Source organism: Emydura macquarii, unplaced genomic scaffold (genome assembly GCF_026122565.2).
Source record: "Emydura macquarii macquarii isolate MOO-44397 ecotype Brisbane River unplaced genomic scaffold, CSIRO-AGI_Emac_v2 contig_480, whole genome shotgun sequence".
Taxonomy (NCBI): domain Eukaryota; kingdom Metazoa; phylum Chordata; order Testudines; family Chelidae; genus Emydura; species Emydura macquarii.
Genome location: NW_027130617.1, coordinates 344,476 through 362,418, shown reverse-complemented (window position 1 = coordinate 362,418; position 17,943 = coordinate 344,476). Strand labels below are relative to the sequence as shown.

The window sequence follows — 17,943 nt, the reverse complement described above, 5'->3', positions numbered from 1 at the left end:
CTTTCCATTGTACAAGCCACCGAAATACCTGTCCAAAAGCTTTTATTAAGGTAATTAAAACATTTGTTCAAGTACAATAAAATACTTCAACAGAAGTCTGCATTCTACATGGTAAAGCAGATACATAAAGAACCCCATGTTTCATTTAATATTCACTATTCCAGAAATGACTGAATTTCTCATACACAGTAGACTAACTTTAGAATTTCACCCAAGTACATGTCTGGAGATATTGAACCACAATTATTTGTCTAAAATGCTTGCAAAAAAAATAGCCAGTGCTCTTCAGTCTTCAACAGGTGTTGATCAAGGGTTTACATGAATTATTAGGCTATCTATGTCCATTAAAAATATACTGCATTATTTGCTTTTTCATTCGTGGTGTTTGAGTTTTTCCGGTCCTCCTATCAGAATACCTAAAGGACATCACTTACCAATTCATAATGCTCCCTGTCAAGGGCTCAATCCTGCTAGGCTCTCAGAGCCTCATTTAAATAAATGAGCACAGGGCTCTCAGGCCCCAAATGAACAGTGATCAAAAGGCAAAAAAAAGAAAGAAAGATCATAATGTTAATTTTTTCTCTCCAGACGCGTTTCAACCAACATCTTTCCAATGTCAGTAATCATGATTCTGCCCTGGATGATGACGATGATGATGAAATGGACAGAACAAGCAAGTAAGCCATGTGTGGGTGTATGAGTGAGAGTGAGAGAGAGAGAATATATATGTGGGTCTGTCCCTCAAATGGATTTTTAAATCAGTTGAGTTCATGTGAGTGGATATTTTCCCAGTATGACTCCTACCCCAAAAATGGTTAAATATTCCAGTGTCTAATATAGAAATAAAATCCTACTTTTAGTACCAGAGAAATGGGCAGAATATAATTATTATTTATCATTTGTATTACTATAGCACCAAGGATCCCTAGTCATGGACCATGACTCCTTTGTGCTTGGTGCTGTACACACAACAAAAGGATGGTCTCTGCCCTGAAGAGCATATATCTTATATATCTACATGCAAGACAAGAGACAACAGACTGATACAAACAAATAGATGAGGTAGTGCCAGGAAACAATGAGAAAATATTGATCAGCATGAAAGTCAGGGATCTCAGCACACAAGCAGTCTAACCGTTGTCAAGTCTTTTGAAGGCATCACAGCAAAGGAGAGCTTTTAGGAGGGATTTGAAGGAGAATAATGAGGTACCTTTGTGGATCTTTATACACAAATGTAAGGAGTATGGGGAATGAACTGGAAGTATAACTCAGTAAGTTAAATTATGACTTACTGGCACCACAGAGATTTGGTGGGATAAATCTCCTGACTGGCATATTGGTTTTGAAGGGTACAGCTTGTTCAGGAGAGACAGGCAGGGAAAAAAGGGAGGACATGTTGCATTATACATCAAGAGTAAATACACTTGTTCGGAGGTCCAGAAGGAAGTGATAGGCAGACCAGCTGAAAGTCTCTAGGTGAAGATAAAAGGGGGGAGAAACAGGGACAGTGTCATGGTTAAGGGCGTACTATAGACGACCAAATCTGGAGGAGGAGGTGGATGAGGGATTTCTAAAACTAATACAGAAATATTTACTTTACAGTAGTAATGGGGGACTTTAACTAACCAAACATCTGTTGAATAAATAACATGACAAAACACAAAATATGCATAAGTTCTTGAAATTATTGGAGACAGCTGTTTGTTTTAGAAGGTCAAATACTCAGGAAGACAGCCATTTGAGACTTGTTGCTAAAGGAGGAATTGGTTGCAAATCTGAAGGTTGAAGACAGTTTGGGTGAAAGTGATCATGAAATGATAGAATTCATGATTCTGAGGAAAGGATAGCATGAAAACAACAGAATAAAAAGGAGAACAAAGAGTACCAGAGGAATTATAGATTAGTCAGCCTAACGTTTGATACCTGGAAAGATACTGTAACGAACTGTTAAACAATCATTTTGTAAGCACCTAGAGGATAATAGGGTTATACAGAATAGCCAGCATGGATTTATCAAGAACAGACCTAATTTCCTTCTTTGACAGGGTTGGCCTAGTAAATGGAGGAAAGTTGTAGCTACTAGAGCTTCCTATGGGATAGTACTTGGGGTGTGCTACAGACCACCGGGTTCCAATTTGGATAACAATAGAGACCTCTTTAATGTTTTAAATGAAGTAAATACTACTGGGAATTGTGAGATTATGAGAGATTTTAACTTCCCAGATATAGACTGGAGGACAACGGCTACTAATAATAGTAGAGCCCAGCTTTTCCTGGACATGATAACTGACAGATTCCTTCACAAATAGTTACTGAACCCACAAGAGGGATGCCATTTTAGATTTGGTATTGGTGAGTAGTGAGGACCTAATAGAGGAACTGGTTGTAGGGGACAACCTTGGTTTGAGTGATAATGAGCTAATTCAGTTCAAACTAAATGGAAGGATAAAAAAGATAGATCTGTAACTAGGGTCTTTGATTTCAAAAGGGCTAACTTAAAAAAATTAAGGGAATTAGTTGGGGAAGTGGACTGGACTGAAGAACTCATGGATCTAAAGGTGGAGGAGACTTGGAATTACGTCAAGTCAAAGTTGCAGAAACTATCTGAAGCCTGCATCCCAAGGAATGGGAAAAAATAGGCAGGAGTTGTAGACCAAGCAGGATGAGTAAACATCTCAGACAGGTTAAGAGAACGCAGAAAGCCTACAAGAAATGGAAGATGGGAGGGATCAGCAAGGAAAACTACCTCTTGGAGGTCAGAACATGTAGGGATAATGTGAGAAAGGCCAAAAGCCAAGTAGAATTGAACCTTGCAAAGCAAATTAAAACCAGTAGTAAAAGGTTCTATAGACATATAAATAGGAAGAAAACAAAGAAAGAAGAAGTGGGACTACTAAGCATTGAGAATGGGGTGGAGGTTAAGGATAATCTAAGCATGGCCCAAAATCTATACAAATACTTTGCCTCAGTTTTTAATGAGCTTAATGAAGAGGTTGGGGATAATGGCAGGGTGGCTAATGGGAATGAGAATATAGAGGTAGAAATGACCACATCAGAGGTAGAAGCCAAACTCGAACAGCTTAATGGGACTAAATCAAGGGGCCCGGGTAATCTCCATCCAGGAATATTAAAGGAACTGGCACATGAAATTGCAATTCCATTAGCAAGGAATTTTAATAAATCTGTAAACTCAGGGGTTGTACCATATAACTGGAGAATTGCTGACATAGTTCCTATTTTTAAGAAAGGAAAAAAAAGTGATCCGGGTAATTACAGGCCTGCTAGTTGGACCTCAGTAGTATGCAAGGTCTTGGAAAAATTTTTGAAAGAGAAAATAGTCCAGGACATAGAGGTTAACAGTAGTTGGAACAAAGTACAACATGGTTTTACAAAAGGTAGATAGAGCCAGACCAACCTGTTCTCCTTCTTTGAGAAGATAATAGATTTCTTGGGCAAAGGGAATTCAATGGATCTAATTTACCTAGATTTCAGTAAGGAATTTGATACGGTCCCACATGGAGAATTATTAGTAAAACTGGAAAAGATAGAGATTAATATGAAAATTGAAAGGTGGATAAGGAACTGGTTAAAGGGAAGACTACAGCAGGTCATACTGAAAGGTCAACTGTCAGGCTGGAAAGAGGTTACTAGTGGAGTTCCTCATGGATTGGTCTTGGGATCAATCTTATTTAACCTTTTATTACTGACCTTGTCATAAAAAATGGGAGTGTGCTAATAAAGTTTGCTGATGACACAAATTTGGGAGGTATTGCTAATACAGAGGAGGACTGGATTATCATACAAGAAGATCTGGATGACCTTGTAAACTGGAGTAATAGAAATAGGATGAAATTTAATAGTGGAAAGTGCAAGATCATGCATTTAGGGACTAATAAAATTTTTTTGCTATAAACTGGGGATACATCATTTGGAAGAGACAGAGGAGGAGAAGGACCTGGGTGTATTGGTTAATCACAGGCTAACTATGAGCTGCCAATCTGATGTGGCCGTGAAAAAAGTTAATGCAGTCCTAGGATGCATCAGGTGAAGTATTTCCAGTAGAAATAAGAAGGTGTTAGTACCATTATGCAAAGCACTAGTGAGACCTCATCTGGAATACTGTGTGCAGTTCTGGTCTCCGATGTTGAAGAAAGATTAATTTAAACTGGAACAGGTGCAGAGAAGGGCTACTAGGATGTTCTGAGGAATGGAAAATCTGTTTTATGAGAGGAGACTCAAAGATCTTGGCTTGTTTAGCCTAACCAAAAAAAGGCTGAGGGGATATATGATTGCTCTCTGTAAATACATCAGAGGGATAAATACCAGGGAGGGAGAAGAATTATTTAAGTTTGGAAAGTTCAGACTTGAAATTAGACGAAGGTTTTTAACCATCAGAGAAGTAAAGTTCTGGAACAGCCTTCCAAGGGGAGCCATGGGGGGCAAAAAACCTAGCTGACTTCAAGACTCAGCTTGATAAGTGTATGGTGGGGATGGTATGATGGGACAGCCTAATTTAGCAATTAACTGATCTTTGACTGCTGGTGGTAAATATGCCCAATGGCATGTGATGGGATGTTAGATGGGGTGGGTTCTGAATTACTACAGAGAAATCTTTCTGGGTGTATGGCTGGTGAGTCTTGCCCACATGCTCAGGGTTTAGTTGATCACCATATTTGGGGTCGGAAAGGAATTTTCCCCCCAGGGCAGATTGGCAGAGACCGTGGGGCGCTTTCGCCTTCCTCTGCGGCATGGGGCATGGGTCACTTGCTTGTGGATTGGGGGTATGTTACAGGAGTTGGTGGGTGAGGTTCTGTGACCTGTGCTGTGCAGGAGGTCAGACTAGATGATCATAATGGTCCCTTCTGACCTTAGAGTGTAAGAAGAGAGCAGTGTGAGTCTAAGAAGAGAGAGAGCCAGGAGACAAAATCGGAGAGGAAGGCTCATAGGGAGGAGTTGGGTGGATGATAGATTAGAGCAACACAGGGAGGAGGGGAAGAGGAGGGAAGGGTTGCATCAGAGCATCCAGAAGAGGAGAAAGAGTGGGAAGGAGGGGGAGGAAGGATTTGGAAGCAGCAGGAACAGGAGAGAAGAATCCCAACACCCCTACCATGATCCAGAGCAGGGAATGTGTGAAGAGAAGGAGAGGCCTCCATAAGAGGGGAACTGCAGAGGCAGTGTTAGATGAAGGGATCCATATCCCCATGAGAGTCAGGAGCTGGAGGAAGTGAGATAGAATCATAGAAAATTAGAATTGGAAGGGACCTCAGGAGATCATCTAGTCCAACCCCCTGCTCAAAGCAGGACTAACCTCAGCTAAATCATCCCCGCCAGGGCTTTGTCAAGCCGCAGCTTAAAAACCTCTAACAATGGAGATTCCACCACCTCCCTAGGTAACCCATTCCAGTGCTTCACCGCCCTCCTAGTGAAAAAGCTTTTTTCCTAATATCCAACTTAGACCTCCCCCACTGCAACTTGAGACCATTTTTCTTTGTTCTATGGGAGGTTGTGATCTTTTAGAGATGGAGTGAGCATTCCAAAGATGGTAAGAGAAGGGGAAAAAGAAAGAAGTGGGGAAGAATGAGTGTGGGTGGTGGAGAGGGTGGGAATGGTTGGAGGGCTTGCTCCGGGGTAGATGTGGGACATAGATTAAGAAGGAATGCACGTGTGGGACATAGATTTTTACTGATGGGAGTCACTGACATTCATTATCTCCTTCCAGCCACTTGGCTACAGTTGTTGCATCCTGCTGTACTTTTGAACCAGAATGGTAATAAACATTGAGAAATTCCTCCTGCAGCTACAATCAGTGCTAATTTCCCTTACTTTGGTGAATAGAAAAAAACATCTACATGCTACTTGTAATAGCATGGTTTTTCTCCTGGTTTATTAATTTTGTATGTGTTATCATTTTTCAATCAAATGGTATTACTATATAGACCATATTCTAAAAGACTGTTTGTACTCTATGAACATAATTTTCATAATGCTGCGCATAAAATAAATCCATCACTACTTAATGCTTAGTTTTCAAAGCCTGGCCTCCATTTTTGTTCCTGTATGTAACTGGGGCATGCAGACATCTAACTGCCTGTTGGCACCTACATCTGTCTGCATGTTCTTATTTGCAGGTGAAATTGTGGGTGCAGAGGCCTGGTTAAGTACACTTTCAAATTCAAATGGCCTCTGAAAAGCTATCCTTATTTACTTACAGAAATGGCCAGGCTGACATCATAAAATATTCTTTTTTGGCTGATGGAGAGTTTCTTTTGTTTTTAGGTTATCGTCTGAAGACAGCGAGGAAGCATCTGCTTATTTTTATGATAGTGATGATTCCGGTGAAACAGGAATGGCTTCTCATCACACAAGAGAAATGGACTTGCTAGGAGAGATTTTGGACACGCTGAGCGTACACAGTTCAGATCAAGGAAAGCTCTCAGGAGCGAAGAGCCTGGATTTCTTTAGATCAATGGATGATATTGATTATAAGACTATGGTTAGTCTTCCTTTTCATGTGTAAAACAACTTCATTACAGTTAGAATAGAATCTTGCACTTGTAGAAGCTGCATGTATGACTGGCATACAGAAGAATGATTCAGACTGTCGCAACTGTGCTGTGCTGCTGCTCCAAAAAAGAGAAGCATGCATTTCTAGTGAACTCATGCTGCTAGCCACAGTATGAATGTTCATCAGCTGAAGATTTGGGTATTCTCCTCTCCATCTTATCAGTGGTGTGCCATTACATCTAGGGCTAGTTAGGAATCCTACCCAGATGCTGCACAGGCTTCTTATGTTCTCTTCTCCATCCTTCAGGCAGGAATTAGTCTCAATTAAATTTTCTAGAGGCTGTTAATATTAATTTGGCCTCCCGTAATGGAAGTAAGTGTTAGTATATCAGTCTTGGGAAGTTCCCCAGCTTGTTTAAATCATGGGACCCCAAATATTCATAGCTTCAGAAACCATTTCCTTTTCAGTGTAGCAATCTAAGACCCCATCCTGCAAATGGGTCTTTCCACTAAGCCCTCTAATTTCAGTTCAGAGTCCCATTGGACCCAGGGCACAAGTGGATTATTTTGCAGAAGGAGAGCTTTCGCCTGAATATTTAGAATCTTCATCAAATCAGCTCTCTGGTGGTGGTGGTCACTGTCAAAAGACTTTTGTGTCTGTAAATTCCAACTCCTATGCTGGGTGCTTAAGATTTGCTGTTGTTAAAAGCACTCACATATTAGAGCTCCTTTGCTGGAAGTTAACTCTGATGCTAACTTTTAAAATCCATATTAACATCGACATTATAAGCACCATACAAGGATTGCGTTAATAAAATGTCCATTTCGTTTGCAAACTAAAAGATTAATAAAAAAGATGAGTATAACTAAGTACTGAAATGAAGACTAGAAATCCCAGTAATCATGGGTGAGACAAAGTGGGTGATATCTTTTATCAGACCGGCTTCTGCTGGTGAAAGAGACAAGCTTTTGAACTTATACAGAGCTTTTCTTCAGGTCTGAGAAAAGGTGGAAATAGACATACCCCACGAAAACGTGCTTCAATACAGGGGGGGAAAGCATCTGACTGCACAATCTCTAGTTGTCAGCTACCACTCCGCACTGGAACCCCCATGAGATGTCATCAAACAATTACAGCCCATACTTAATGGGGACCAGATCGTGAAAGAAATCTTTCCTAAACACCCTCTCCTGGCCTTCAAACAACCCCCAGTATCGCCAAGCTCACCATTAGAAGCAAGCTCCCCATAGACTGGACACACAAACTCAAAGTGGCACCAGACATTGCCAGAGCAACAGATGCAAAACCTGCAGACATATCTCCGCTGCTACAATGATCAATATCCCACACAACACACCTTTCAAAATCCGCAGGTCCTTCATGTGCCTATCAAAACATGTGGTGTACCTCTCAGATACACTCATACAGAAAAGTGATAAAAGACAAAACCATCATATCACCTCTGGGTGAACATTTTTCACTAAATGATCACCTACGTCTGACCTATTGGTCCTCAGTCTCAAAGGAAACCTGCACTACACCTTCAAAAGATGAGCCTGGGAGCTTACATTTGTAACTGCTAGACACTAAAAATATAAGTGGATTTATGGCTCACCACAAAAATCTGTCACCCACTAACCCCTTTTTTTGTCCTACGACTGGAGAGGTGTTAACTAGCCACTTCCCCTTGAAAGGTATCATACAATGTGTTTTAATTACTTATACTAAATAAGCTGTTCCACCTTGCATTTAGCTGTGACACTGGGAATGCCTTTCCCAGACCTGGAGAAGAGCTCTTTGTAGCTCGAAAGCTTCTCTCTTTCACCAACAGAAATTGGTCCAATGAAAGATATTAGCACACTCATCTTTTCTCTCTAATATCTTGGGACCAACACTGCAAATAGTGATCATGGGTCTGAGTCTCAAATTTCTTACCTCATCATAGTGAATAACCACCATTGCAATTGGCACAAGCTATGTTTTTGTTAACTGTCACAGCTATGTGGTCAAGGGTTGAATGGGCAATGGAGACGGATCTTTTGTCATTCCTAGAGATAATCTTTACAGGTTGGGATAAAACAGTGTAAAAAACCTTGCATTGCAGTTTTACTGCTATGCTGTTCTGTATCTAGGGAAATCCAGGGTTGTATATCCTTCCATGAACACACAAATTTTGTTTCAGTGATGCCAGTGCAGAGGTGCTTCTTGTGACATAAACTATAATAACATGTTCTTTGTTTCAGAGCAAGTCCAGTGCACCTAGTGAAAGCAACCTCACTCTGCTCTGTAGTGGTACTAATGATGAAGTGGAGTGGAATCTTGGTCAGGATGATAGTGTTCTACATGGGAAACAGCTCCCTCCATCGCCAAGGAAACAAGTGTCTTTTAGTGGCCATACGGAATTTGTCTCTGTGCTGGAGGAGGAAAATAATGACAAAACCCTTAGTGCTGATCATATGGATTTCCCTAAAGATTTTATAAAGTCAGTTTCTCCAGCACGATCAGTTGCACAACTTGCTTCTCTGGAATATTCCCAAGTAGATGACTCCTTCCATAGGAAGATAAAACCGAAGGAAACACTAACCAATACCTCAGAGGATCAGCCCCCAGTGAACCTTTGTCAACATCCATCCATTCTAGTTCCTTGGCAAAAAGAAGGGGATGAAGGAAATGAAACCCCAGAAGAAGATGGGCTTCTCCATGAAGTTGTGTCATTATGTGACATGACCTCTGCTTTCCACCACGGTTTAAACACTTCAGAGGATAATTACTCCAGTAAAAGCAGTGGAAATAAAGTGTAAGGGAACTTTGAGAGGAGAAACTACCACCATTAGAGGTTAAAGAGAGACTACTCAGGAGTCCACATAATACATGAAAACCAAAAGATCACAAAGGAATAATTACTTTTACATTTTAAAATACTTCTGATTTGTTTAGCATATGGATTTTCTCCCATTTAGACATCTGCTTATATGTTTCTCAGTTAATTTGTTGGCTGTGTTTTTTGTTCCATATACTTATGCACTCTTAAATCAGGTACTAGTTTGTGTCTGTGTGGAATATACAGCTGGTGCATGGTGCTTACTTGATCCTTTGTGCAGCAGGAAGTGTATCGCCTTTCCATATATCCAGATACTGAAGGTACTGTATTAATCCTATTGGACATGAAATGAACAAAACAATTTAGAGATTTGTCTGAAACTTACAAATATCGATGTTTGTAATGAGTTAATTGCCTTAATCATTTGGGAAAAGGTTTAAATATCTTAGAAGGTGACTTGCAATTGTTCAAAAGAGCAATAATGATTTTCCATGGTAGGTATCTGCTTGAGCAGAGAGGAAAAGGACCTTTTCTAAGCTACAGAATCTCTTGTGAATAATTGGGAGCTTATTATAAACAGAAACTGTGGTCATGTCTTCCAGATCCTGAAAAGGTGGTGCATGCTTTTCTCTTATTAAGTGCTCAATTATAATGTGAAGTTAATTAGCTTCTGTTTACAACTAAGGCACTTTAAAGACATATTATCCAGAGTCTCAATGTAGATGTTTTCATCTAGGAATTTTTGGAAATGAAAGTGTAAGTGAAATTGACAGATTTTATTGCTATTTTTTAAATTTCTTCAATTTAATAATTCTGTACTAAAATTAATTTGTGCCACTACTGAACATGACCATTAGATTTTTGCAAGCCACCTTTAAGAAAAACATTAAATTATTGCTTTGCTGCTTAGGAGTTATGTTTAGTTAAGCTACACAGTATTCTAAAGAGCAGTGAATGAAGCTTATTTATATCACTAACCATCAAAAATAATTGGCTCAGCAATTAAGAATGCAAATACCCCATTCTCATGTTAGCCATGGATGTATACCAGAGAATCTTTTTGCAATTACAAGAAAGGGAATTAAATGGATGCTGCATGTGCTGTATTTAGGTATAAATGTTTATCCTCCTTTTAGCACGTAGCATTCCTGGAAAATATTTATATATTTAAAATTCAAAAAATAGATTCCTTTTTCTGTGTGGAGCACATCCATCCATTCTCCTCGTCCATCCCCCTTTGCTCACTGCCCTCTGTGGTTCAGAACAGGTATATTGTGGGGTGAACCACACTAAGCAAAAAATGGCAACTTTGAATACTGTCTATTGTGCTATTGGCAAGCGTAACACGAAGCAAGGGGTAACAGGATTCCCCATTGAGAGGAATGCTCTCTCACTCTTCCTCACCACCAGCAGGAATCTTCTTCTGTAACAAGGATGGCTTAGTGGTATCCTCAGCACAGGCCAGGGGGAGCAAATTGAAGAAGTCGGGTGTTAGAGGCAGGCTGGGCTGCAATACTTTGGTAGTGGATCACTGCACAGGTTAACACCCGTTGCCATATTTGGATTTACAAAGGAAGTTTCCTCTTGGCTAATGCAATTTGGCTTTTCTTTTCTCTTTTTATCACCATGAGCATCAAGCAACTGGTTATGTCAGGTGGCCCAGGAAATTGGTGTGTAATCCCTTTTTGAGGGGGAAGGGGACGGTGGCTGTTTGATGCTCCACCTACGAGATCTAGAATCTAATACTCTTTAGTCATTTTCATAACTTTGTTGGCAACATCCCTGGTCTTGTAAAAGGAGGTCTTGTATCCCAAACTGCAGACTCAGATTGGATAAAAGGAGGGGGGAGGTAGATGTCAGCTACACGACTGGTGAGGATGGGCCTTGTTACTGGATATGAGGCCCCCTCACCAAAGTGTCCAGTTTTACATGCAAGGGAAAAGGTCAAGTTTTGGATTCACAATTCATGATATAATGTCCTTGGCTGATTAGAACATGAAAGTTTTTGTAGGCGTATTCAGTATATATTGCTGAAGAGGACCATAGGAGCTTACTGGTGCTAAGGACGATTGTAAGTTTTGCATCCTGATCAGTCTTAGGGTTTTCTGTCGTACATACCACCATAGTATTTGAGATGCAGGTGGAGTTTTTATTTGTGTTATCCCAAACATTGGCACTTGGCAAAACTTTGTTTGAGTTACTGAGGACCAAAACTATTATTATATCATAAACTATTAAATGTCTTAGCTGGGTGATCAGAAATCAACAGATAGGAAGTGTCAGGTCTGAACAATGATTAAATGGGAGAGCACCAAGGAAAACCCAAGATGTTTCAGGAGGTGACATTCTTCTTTGTTGGTCCTGAATTGGTGCCCAAGTAGGTATTGCTGTACTGTTAGGTGTGTTTAATATAAGATGGGAAAAACAAAAGTTCTGCCAGTCTCATAGCACTTCTGGTTTGATTGTTACCCTGATAACACTAGAGAAATGAAATGCTTAATTGTATTCTCATTTGTGTAACTGCATTTTGCTAACTTTAATTCCCAGATTTAATTGAATACAGTATAGATTTCCTCTTCCTTTCCTAAACTGTTGTGTAGTGTTGCTGTGCACAGTTCCACCATAGAGAAGGCTGCCTTGTTTTGTAGGTGTAATGTGCTTGCCACTTTTTGCTAGTGGGGGAATGTAGCTGATGCTGCATCTGGTGCCTGCTTGCTGTTCATTGCATGCTTTGCAATAGCTTTTCTTTGGATAAGTTGGCCTTCCAGCCAGGACACCATTTAGTCCACCCCTCCTGGTGGACTTACAAAGGCCAACAGGACACCTGCCCAAATGCTGTTGCCAGATGGCGTTCAGCCCCTCCTCGCGCTCTGTGCCACTAGACCACCTGCTATGCTAGGTACCAGCTCGGGGACCCTATAACCAGCAATCCAATCCCCATTCCCATTCCCTGTTGCTGTTTCCCCAGTCTCCTTCCTACCAAGCCTTCCTATCTTCTCTTTCCTGGTTCTGGGTTTACCACTGGAGCCTACTCTACTCCCCATGGCTGCTTCACCCCTCCTAGTCCCTTGCCAGACTCCTTAAACCAGGACAGGATCCCCGGGCTTATTCTTGCCCTGGACTTCCTTCTTGTTCCTGGAGGCCTCCCTCCTCCCAGGGGAGCAAACTGCAGATTCCTTCCTCTGGAAGCCCACTGCTGCTTTCATCTTCTTGCCTTTTTAGTGCTGTCCCAATCCTTCCCAACCTGGACTTCCCTCTCAATTAACTCTGGCTCTCCTTCTCTCAGGTGAGGTCTGGTGACCTAATTAGTCTCTCAGGCCCTCATTAACCCTGACAGAGCTGGTGTGGGGTGCACACCATATCACAGTAGGTGAATGAATTATATTATTGGATAGGCCTAGGAGGAATCAGAATGGGATAATGTGACATTAGAAACCTACTAGGATAATAGGTGCAATGCACATTTGTAAGATATTCTATTAAATGCCTTTATCTTTTAGACTTATCAGTTTGTCTCTTGGAGTTAAAAAATAGGATTATCAGAAGTTCTAGTCATGTTTACTGTTAAAAGCATGTCTCAGGAATTCTGCATGAGATTTTAGGGTGCGATTTTCAAAAACATCTAATGGACCAGCTTTCACTGACTTTTGGTAGGAGTTGGACACCTGACTCCCTTAGGCACTTTTTAAAATGAGGAGAATTTGAAGGCCACATCAGGTGGCTAATGTCCCTTTAATGATTTATTAGGAGTATAGCACTGAAAAAAATTACTTGAGAATTGTGCAACATTGGTGCATTGATGGTTATTGTTTTATAAGTAATATTCATGTCTCTGGTAAGTGAAACTGCAAATTGGGAAAAAGTAGAAAGTTAAAAGATGGCTGATAAAATTCAACTTTTTGAATTATTTTTGATTGCAATAGCCATGAATGTGTTTCGGTTGCCACACTGATGTCAAATCCTTCCCATAGTGCTGATGCAGTTCGTAGAATATTTACAGTATTTTGACTATTGTGTCTTCCTTCTTTTTTAACCTTATGTACCTTAAAAGTATAACTTTGTCTGTTTGATTTTAAATTTAGGTACATTTTTAGATTCTTTATCATTTGATATCAAAGATCTTTTTAAAAGGCTAATCTCGGTGCCTTATTCAAACACAAAATTACCAGGAAGCCTCCATATTAACAATATAAACAGTTAAGAATGCCAAATTTATCAGATAAGTAGCAATGCTGATATCTCCAGCCAGCACAGCTCTACTTCGTTCTCAGTGCAGTGACAGTCTGGCTATATGCCACATCTATAGTATTTTGATTATCACAGAGAGTCGCATAGAAAGAGAAATTGTCCAAGTCAAGGACTATACAAGTTTTCAAGTTTTATGCATTCTATTATCATTTGTGTGAATTCTCCTAAGGTCTTCTAAATCATCCACATTAATCTCCATCTACTGGTGAGACCTGAACTCAGTTCAGTCAAAAAACAGAGGCACTTTTTTTTTTTTTTTTTTAGATGAATCAGCATTTTATGAGCTTCTCATTTTTCACCCATGAGGGAAATAATCAGGTTCTTTGATTAAACCTTACACTCTCTTATCCATACTTGGTGACAAAGTTCTGACCTACTCAGTCATACTGGGACTTGAATTTAAAGTCTTCCAATTCATCTCTAATAAATTATGCACTGAGCCTCCATGAAGTGAGCCATATCCCCATCATTCTGCTTGGAAAAGAACAATGGGAGAGCATCAGGAGGAAAGACGGTCCTCAGGGTTCCCCTCTCTGAGTTTCCATGTATTGTTCCACTGGGGTGATACAGCTGGGCCCTGCAACCCAGGTAATCAGCAGCAGGTTCAGCCCCTAAAACCTGTGTATCCTGGAGTCTTGGGCCCTGTCTCACTCCAGCTCCCTTGCGTGGAGTGTGACTCCAATAAAGCCAGGCAGCCTTTTCATCAAATCCCCCCCAGAGTGGTGGAAGGATGATCTGTGCCCCATTTATAGCCTTCCTAATTCTGCATGTGTAGATCCCCTCCCCAATACTGTGAAAATCCTTTACAGGTGTCCAGGAATAAACAGAACCATAGATATAGAGCTGCTCCCTGCCCTCCCTCTCTGCATGCAGAGGGAGATCTGTATAGAAGATGATCGAGGACAGTGTGTCAATTCCAGTGCGATATTTTTGGGGTAGTGTAACTTCCAAAATAGCCTTGGTTTGAAGGAAGAGTGTAGTTTGAGAAGCTGTGAAATAACTGTCTTGACTGAAACTTTCACAGTCACGTAGCATTGCAGAAAGTGATATTGATGATGGCTAAAGGTAGGATTTTAAAAAAGTCTCAGTGTTTCCCAGACTCTTGTTGCGGGGAAGTCAACATGCATTTTAACATTGACTTCAATGGGAGCAGAGTTAAACCAATGCTGAGCAGTTTTGAAAATGTCGTCTAAGTGTTAATTTTTTTTTAAGATATCAAAATTTAGGTTTAAAATGCCTTTCAGGCCTTTAGAATGAGTTTTTCCTAACCCTATGTTATTGTTAATTATATATTTCTAGGCAAAGACATATATTTGAACAGGGATCTGCCACCTCTTGGGTGTGTGATCTAATCATGGGCCTGTGGGATTTTTTTTTTTCTGGGTTTTTTCAACCAAAACAATTTGGTGAAGTTACACAAATTCATTAAAAGTTTTGATGTTGCCAAATACGCATTTTTCACCAAAACAAGTTTAGGTTGAAAAATTTTGCCCAGCTGTAGTTGGGATGAAAAGTACAAAGTATGAACTATACCCCACATTTTACTACAGTAAAACATGCTGAACAGAAGCTAGTTCGTACGTTACTTAGGTCAGTTTTAAGAGGATTCACATTTAGAGTCCAGTAACAGTATTAACCCTGGAACAACAAAAGTGGAATTCAAGTAAATTGACGTTTGATTCTGATTGAATAAAATGCAGTTATGTTTCTGTTACAATAAGAGAGCTATTTGGATGTGGAGGGACACGTATCGACTTTCAAAAAAATTACTGGATTTTGTGCAATATTTTTCCTTCCTTTTTTTAAAAGTAATTTTGTTACGACAAATATGCACATCTGCTTTTCAAGCAGATCCTTGAGATCATATTTTTTGGAGCTGTATAAAATTACATGTAGCATTTTAATATGGTTGTATGATAAAAATGTAAACGCTGTCACCAGGCAAATGTGCATCTCCATTGGCTGAAAATGATTGTGGATGTCACGTTATTGTACTATGATAATAATAAACGTGGTCTCAGCAATGATTAATATACAAGTAATCACAGGTAATAATGATGTCTATATTCTACTAACAATGTGTTACTAGAACGTTGTGGGATTAATTTCTGTTTATACATTTAGAAATTCTGATGCTTAGTTATCACTTGATTTTTTTTAACAAATTAAGCATCTCTTCTCAATCTAATCAATGCTAGATAATAATTTATGATGGTGACCATATATATATATATTCAGAATCTAGTTTATGACAGCTCTAATTGTGATAAATCATTGCTTAAATCAATTGTTGCCAGTATCTTTTAATTTTTTGTAAATTAAATTAAATTATGTATTGATGTACATTTTGTTGTAACCTTCAAGCATCTATCAAGAACTGCTTTAAATTGATTTACTTGAATGGGGCAGTAAAACACTGTGGAATAGCTAGTTTTGAATGCAACATACAAACAAGCATATATTTTGTTACTTGACCATTTTGTTCAGGAGAAGATAAGTAAAAATGTTTCATTTGTTCAAGGAAATAACTGATTTTTTTTTTATTCTGTCTGAAAGAGAAAAGAAAAAAGCCTCGGCATTGTATAGAGAGAAATAACCTATTCTGACATTATTTCTAAACTTTTTCAGATTTTTTATAGCCATCTTTGGAAAAAAAAATCTTTATAAAGTTCATTGTTATGGACCAGTAGGGACATCTTTAATATCTATAGGAAAGACATGAAGTACAGGATGTTTTGAGATGTAATGCTTTTATTAATCCTTTTAATAATCATGAAGGTATTTAAATAAATCATTTACACTGTGTTCTAACATGTTTATAAATAGGATCAGTCACTTGCTTTTATTAAAACTGCCACCAAATTTAGGACTTTATTCTGTGCAGCTGCACACTTTAACCTACAGTATGAAGTCATCTCCAGGATTACAGACCAGACCTTAGACTACTATCTGTAGTACACACTGTGTATGTACAATAAATTAACTGTGTTTTTTCCAAGTTATAGTGTCAATGCAAAGTTCTTGGTGAACTCCACGTTAACATGAAGTGCCCCACACTTTAGTATAAAATAAAATGTACTAAAATCAAAACCATTGTGGTGGTGCAGGTTTTTGTTTGATGTAGTGAACTGATTTACGTATTTCATGCAAAAGGATGTGAGGTTAACTTTTTTCCATCAGAAGAAGTATAGTTTAAAACACTATGGTGATGTTGTTATCTTATGAGCTTTTCAATTTGATGCAAGCCATTGGATGATCAAAATGGAGAAGCTAACCAAGTGTTTATTATTAATAATTAGCATTTTTATATAATGCTGCTTTAAAGTGTTGTATAAATATTAACTATCACAATGTCCTATGAGATAAGCATTTGTTAATCCACATTATCCCCAAGTTAGATTCAGATTTGAGTAATTTGATCAAGCGTACACAGAGAGAGCCAGCAGCGGCATTACAACTCCGTAGCTTGTGGCTCCTAGCCCCATGTTCAGACCAGTAAATTATACAGGTCCCTCCAATATTGGAAAACAAGAAAATGCTCAGTTTAGGATCTGTAACACATCCCTTTAAAAAAATCAGTGTTACAACAAAAAGCAAACGGCAAGCTGAATCCCGCCTAGGAAATACAGAGTTATGGCAATGTACAATGCCCAGACAAACTCAACTTTGCTCCCTTTGGGATGCCAGCATAGGCAGACATGATAGCTCTTTATGTAATGATTCGTGGAAAATTGGGTGTGTAAGTGGGCTGTTAGAATGAAATTTACAATAAAAATGAGGACTGGGATTTTCAAAGGAGCCTAAAGCAGTTTGGTGTGCAAATCTCATATAAGTCCAATGGATTTGGGGCCCAAACTCCATTAGGCCTCCTTGAAAATCCCAACCAATTATATCTAGTGTTTATACAGCATTTTTCATCTGTAGTTCTCCAAGCACTTTACAGAAGAAGCAGTTTACAAAGGAAGCAAGCATTTCCCCCATTTTACAGGTGGGGAAACTGAGGTACAAAAAGTGAAGTTACTTCCCAAAAGTTGCCATTGACACAGCCAGTGGAACCCAAATCTTCTGAATCCACCCACTCCAGGGAGAGCACAGTGCCTGCTACAAAGTGTAAACACTTCAAAGACAGCTCTTCCAGTCACTTTTTATATGGCAGGACACAGCACAATGAGAGAGAATCCCTCATTCCCCCAAACATCCATCACATGAGGTTCTTGCATGGGTGTGGCTCAGCCTCTTGTAGGATCCAACCTCCCTGAGTCAGTTCATGTAAAATTGCGACCAGAATCTACAGGCTGTGTGACACAAAATGGCCTCTCAGCAGAATCTGGTCAGTGATTTAAACAATAATTCCCTTGTCCGAGCTGGA

The 17,943-nt window shown here is 39.5% G+C and overlaps 1 protein-coding gene across 3 annotated transcripts in view; it reads left to right on the top strand.

Moving 5' to 3' along the window:
- The window catches only part of DENND1B (DENN domain containing 1B), a 250,281-nt gene extending 233,634 nt beyond the window's left edge, over window positions 1–16,647 (top strand). For all 3 annotated transcript variants that reach the window (XM_067538292.1, XM_067538291.1, XM_067538290.1), the window contains 3 exons: window positions 589–677; window positions 6,277–6,493; window positions 8,749–16,647. In XM_067538292.1, the coding sequence (XP_067394393.1) occupies window positions 589–677; window positions 6,277–6,493; window positions 8,749–9,306 (864 nt within the window). In that variant the 3' untranslated portion in view covers window positions 9,307–16,647. The remainder of the gene's footprint in view (window positions 1–588; window positions 678–6,276; window positions 6,494–8,748) is intronic.
- The last annotated feature ends 1,296 nt before the right edge of the window (window positions 16,648–17,943 follow it).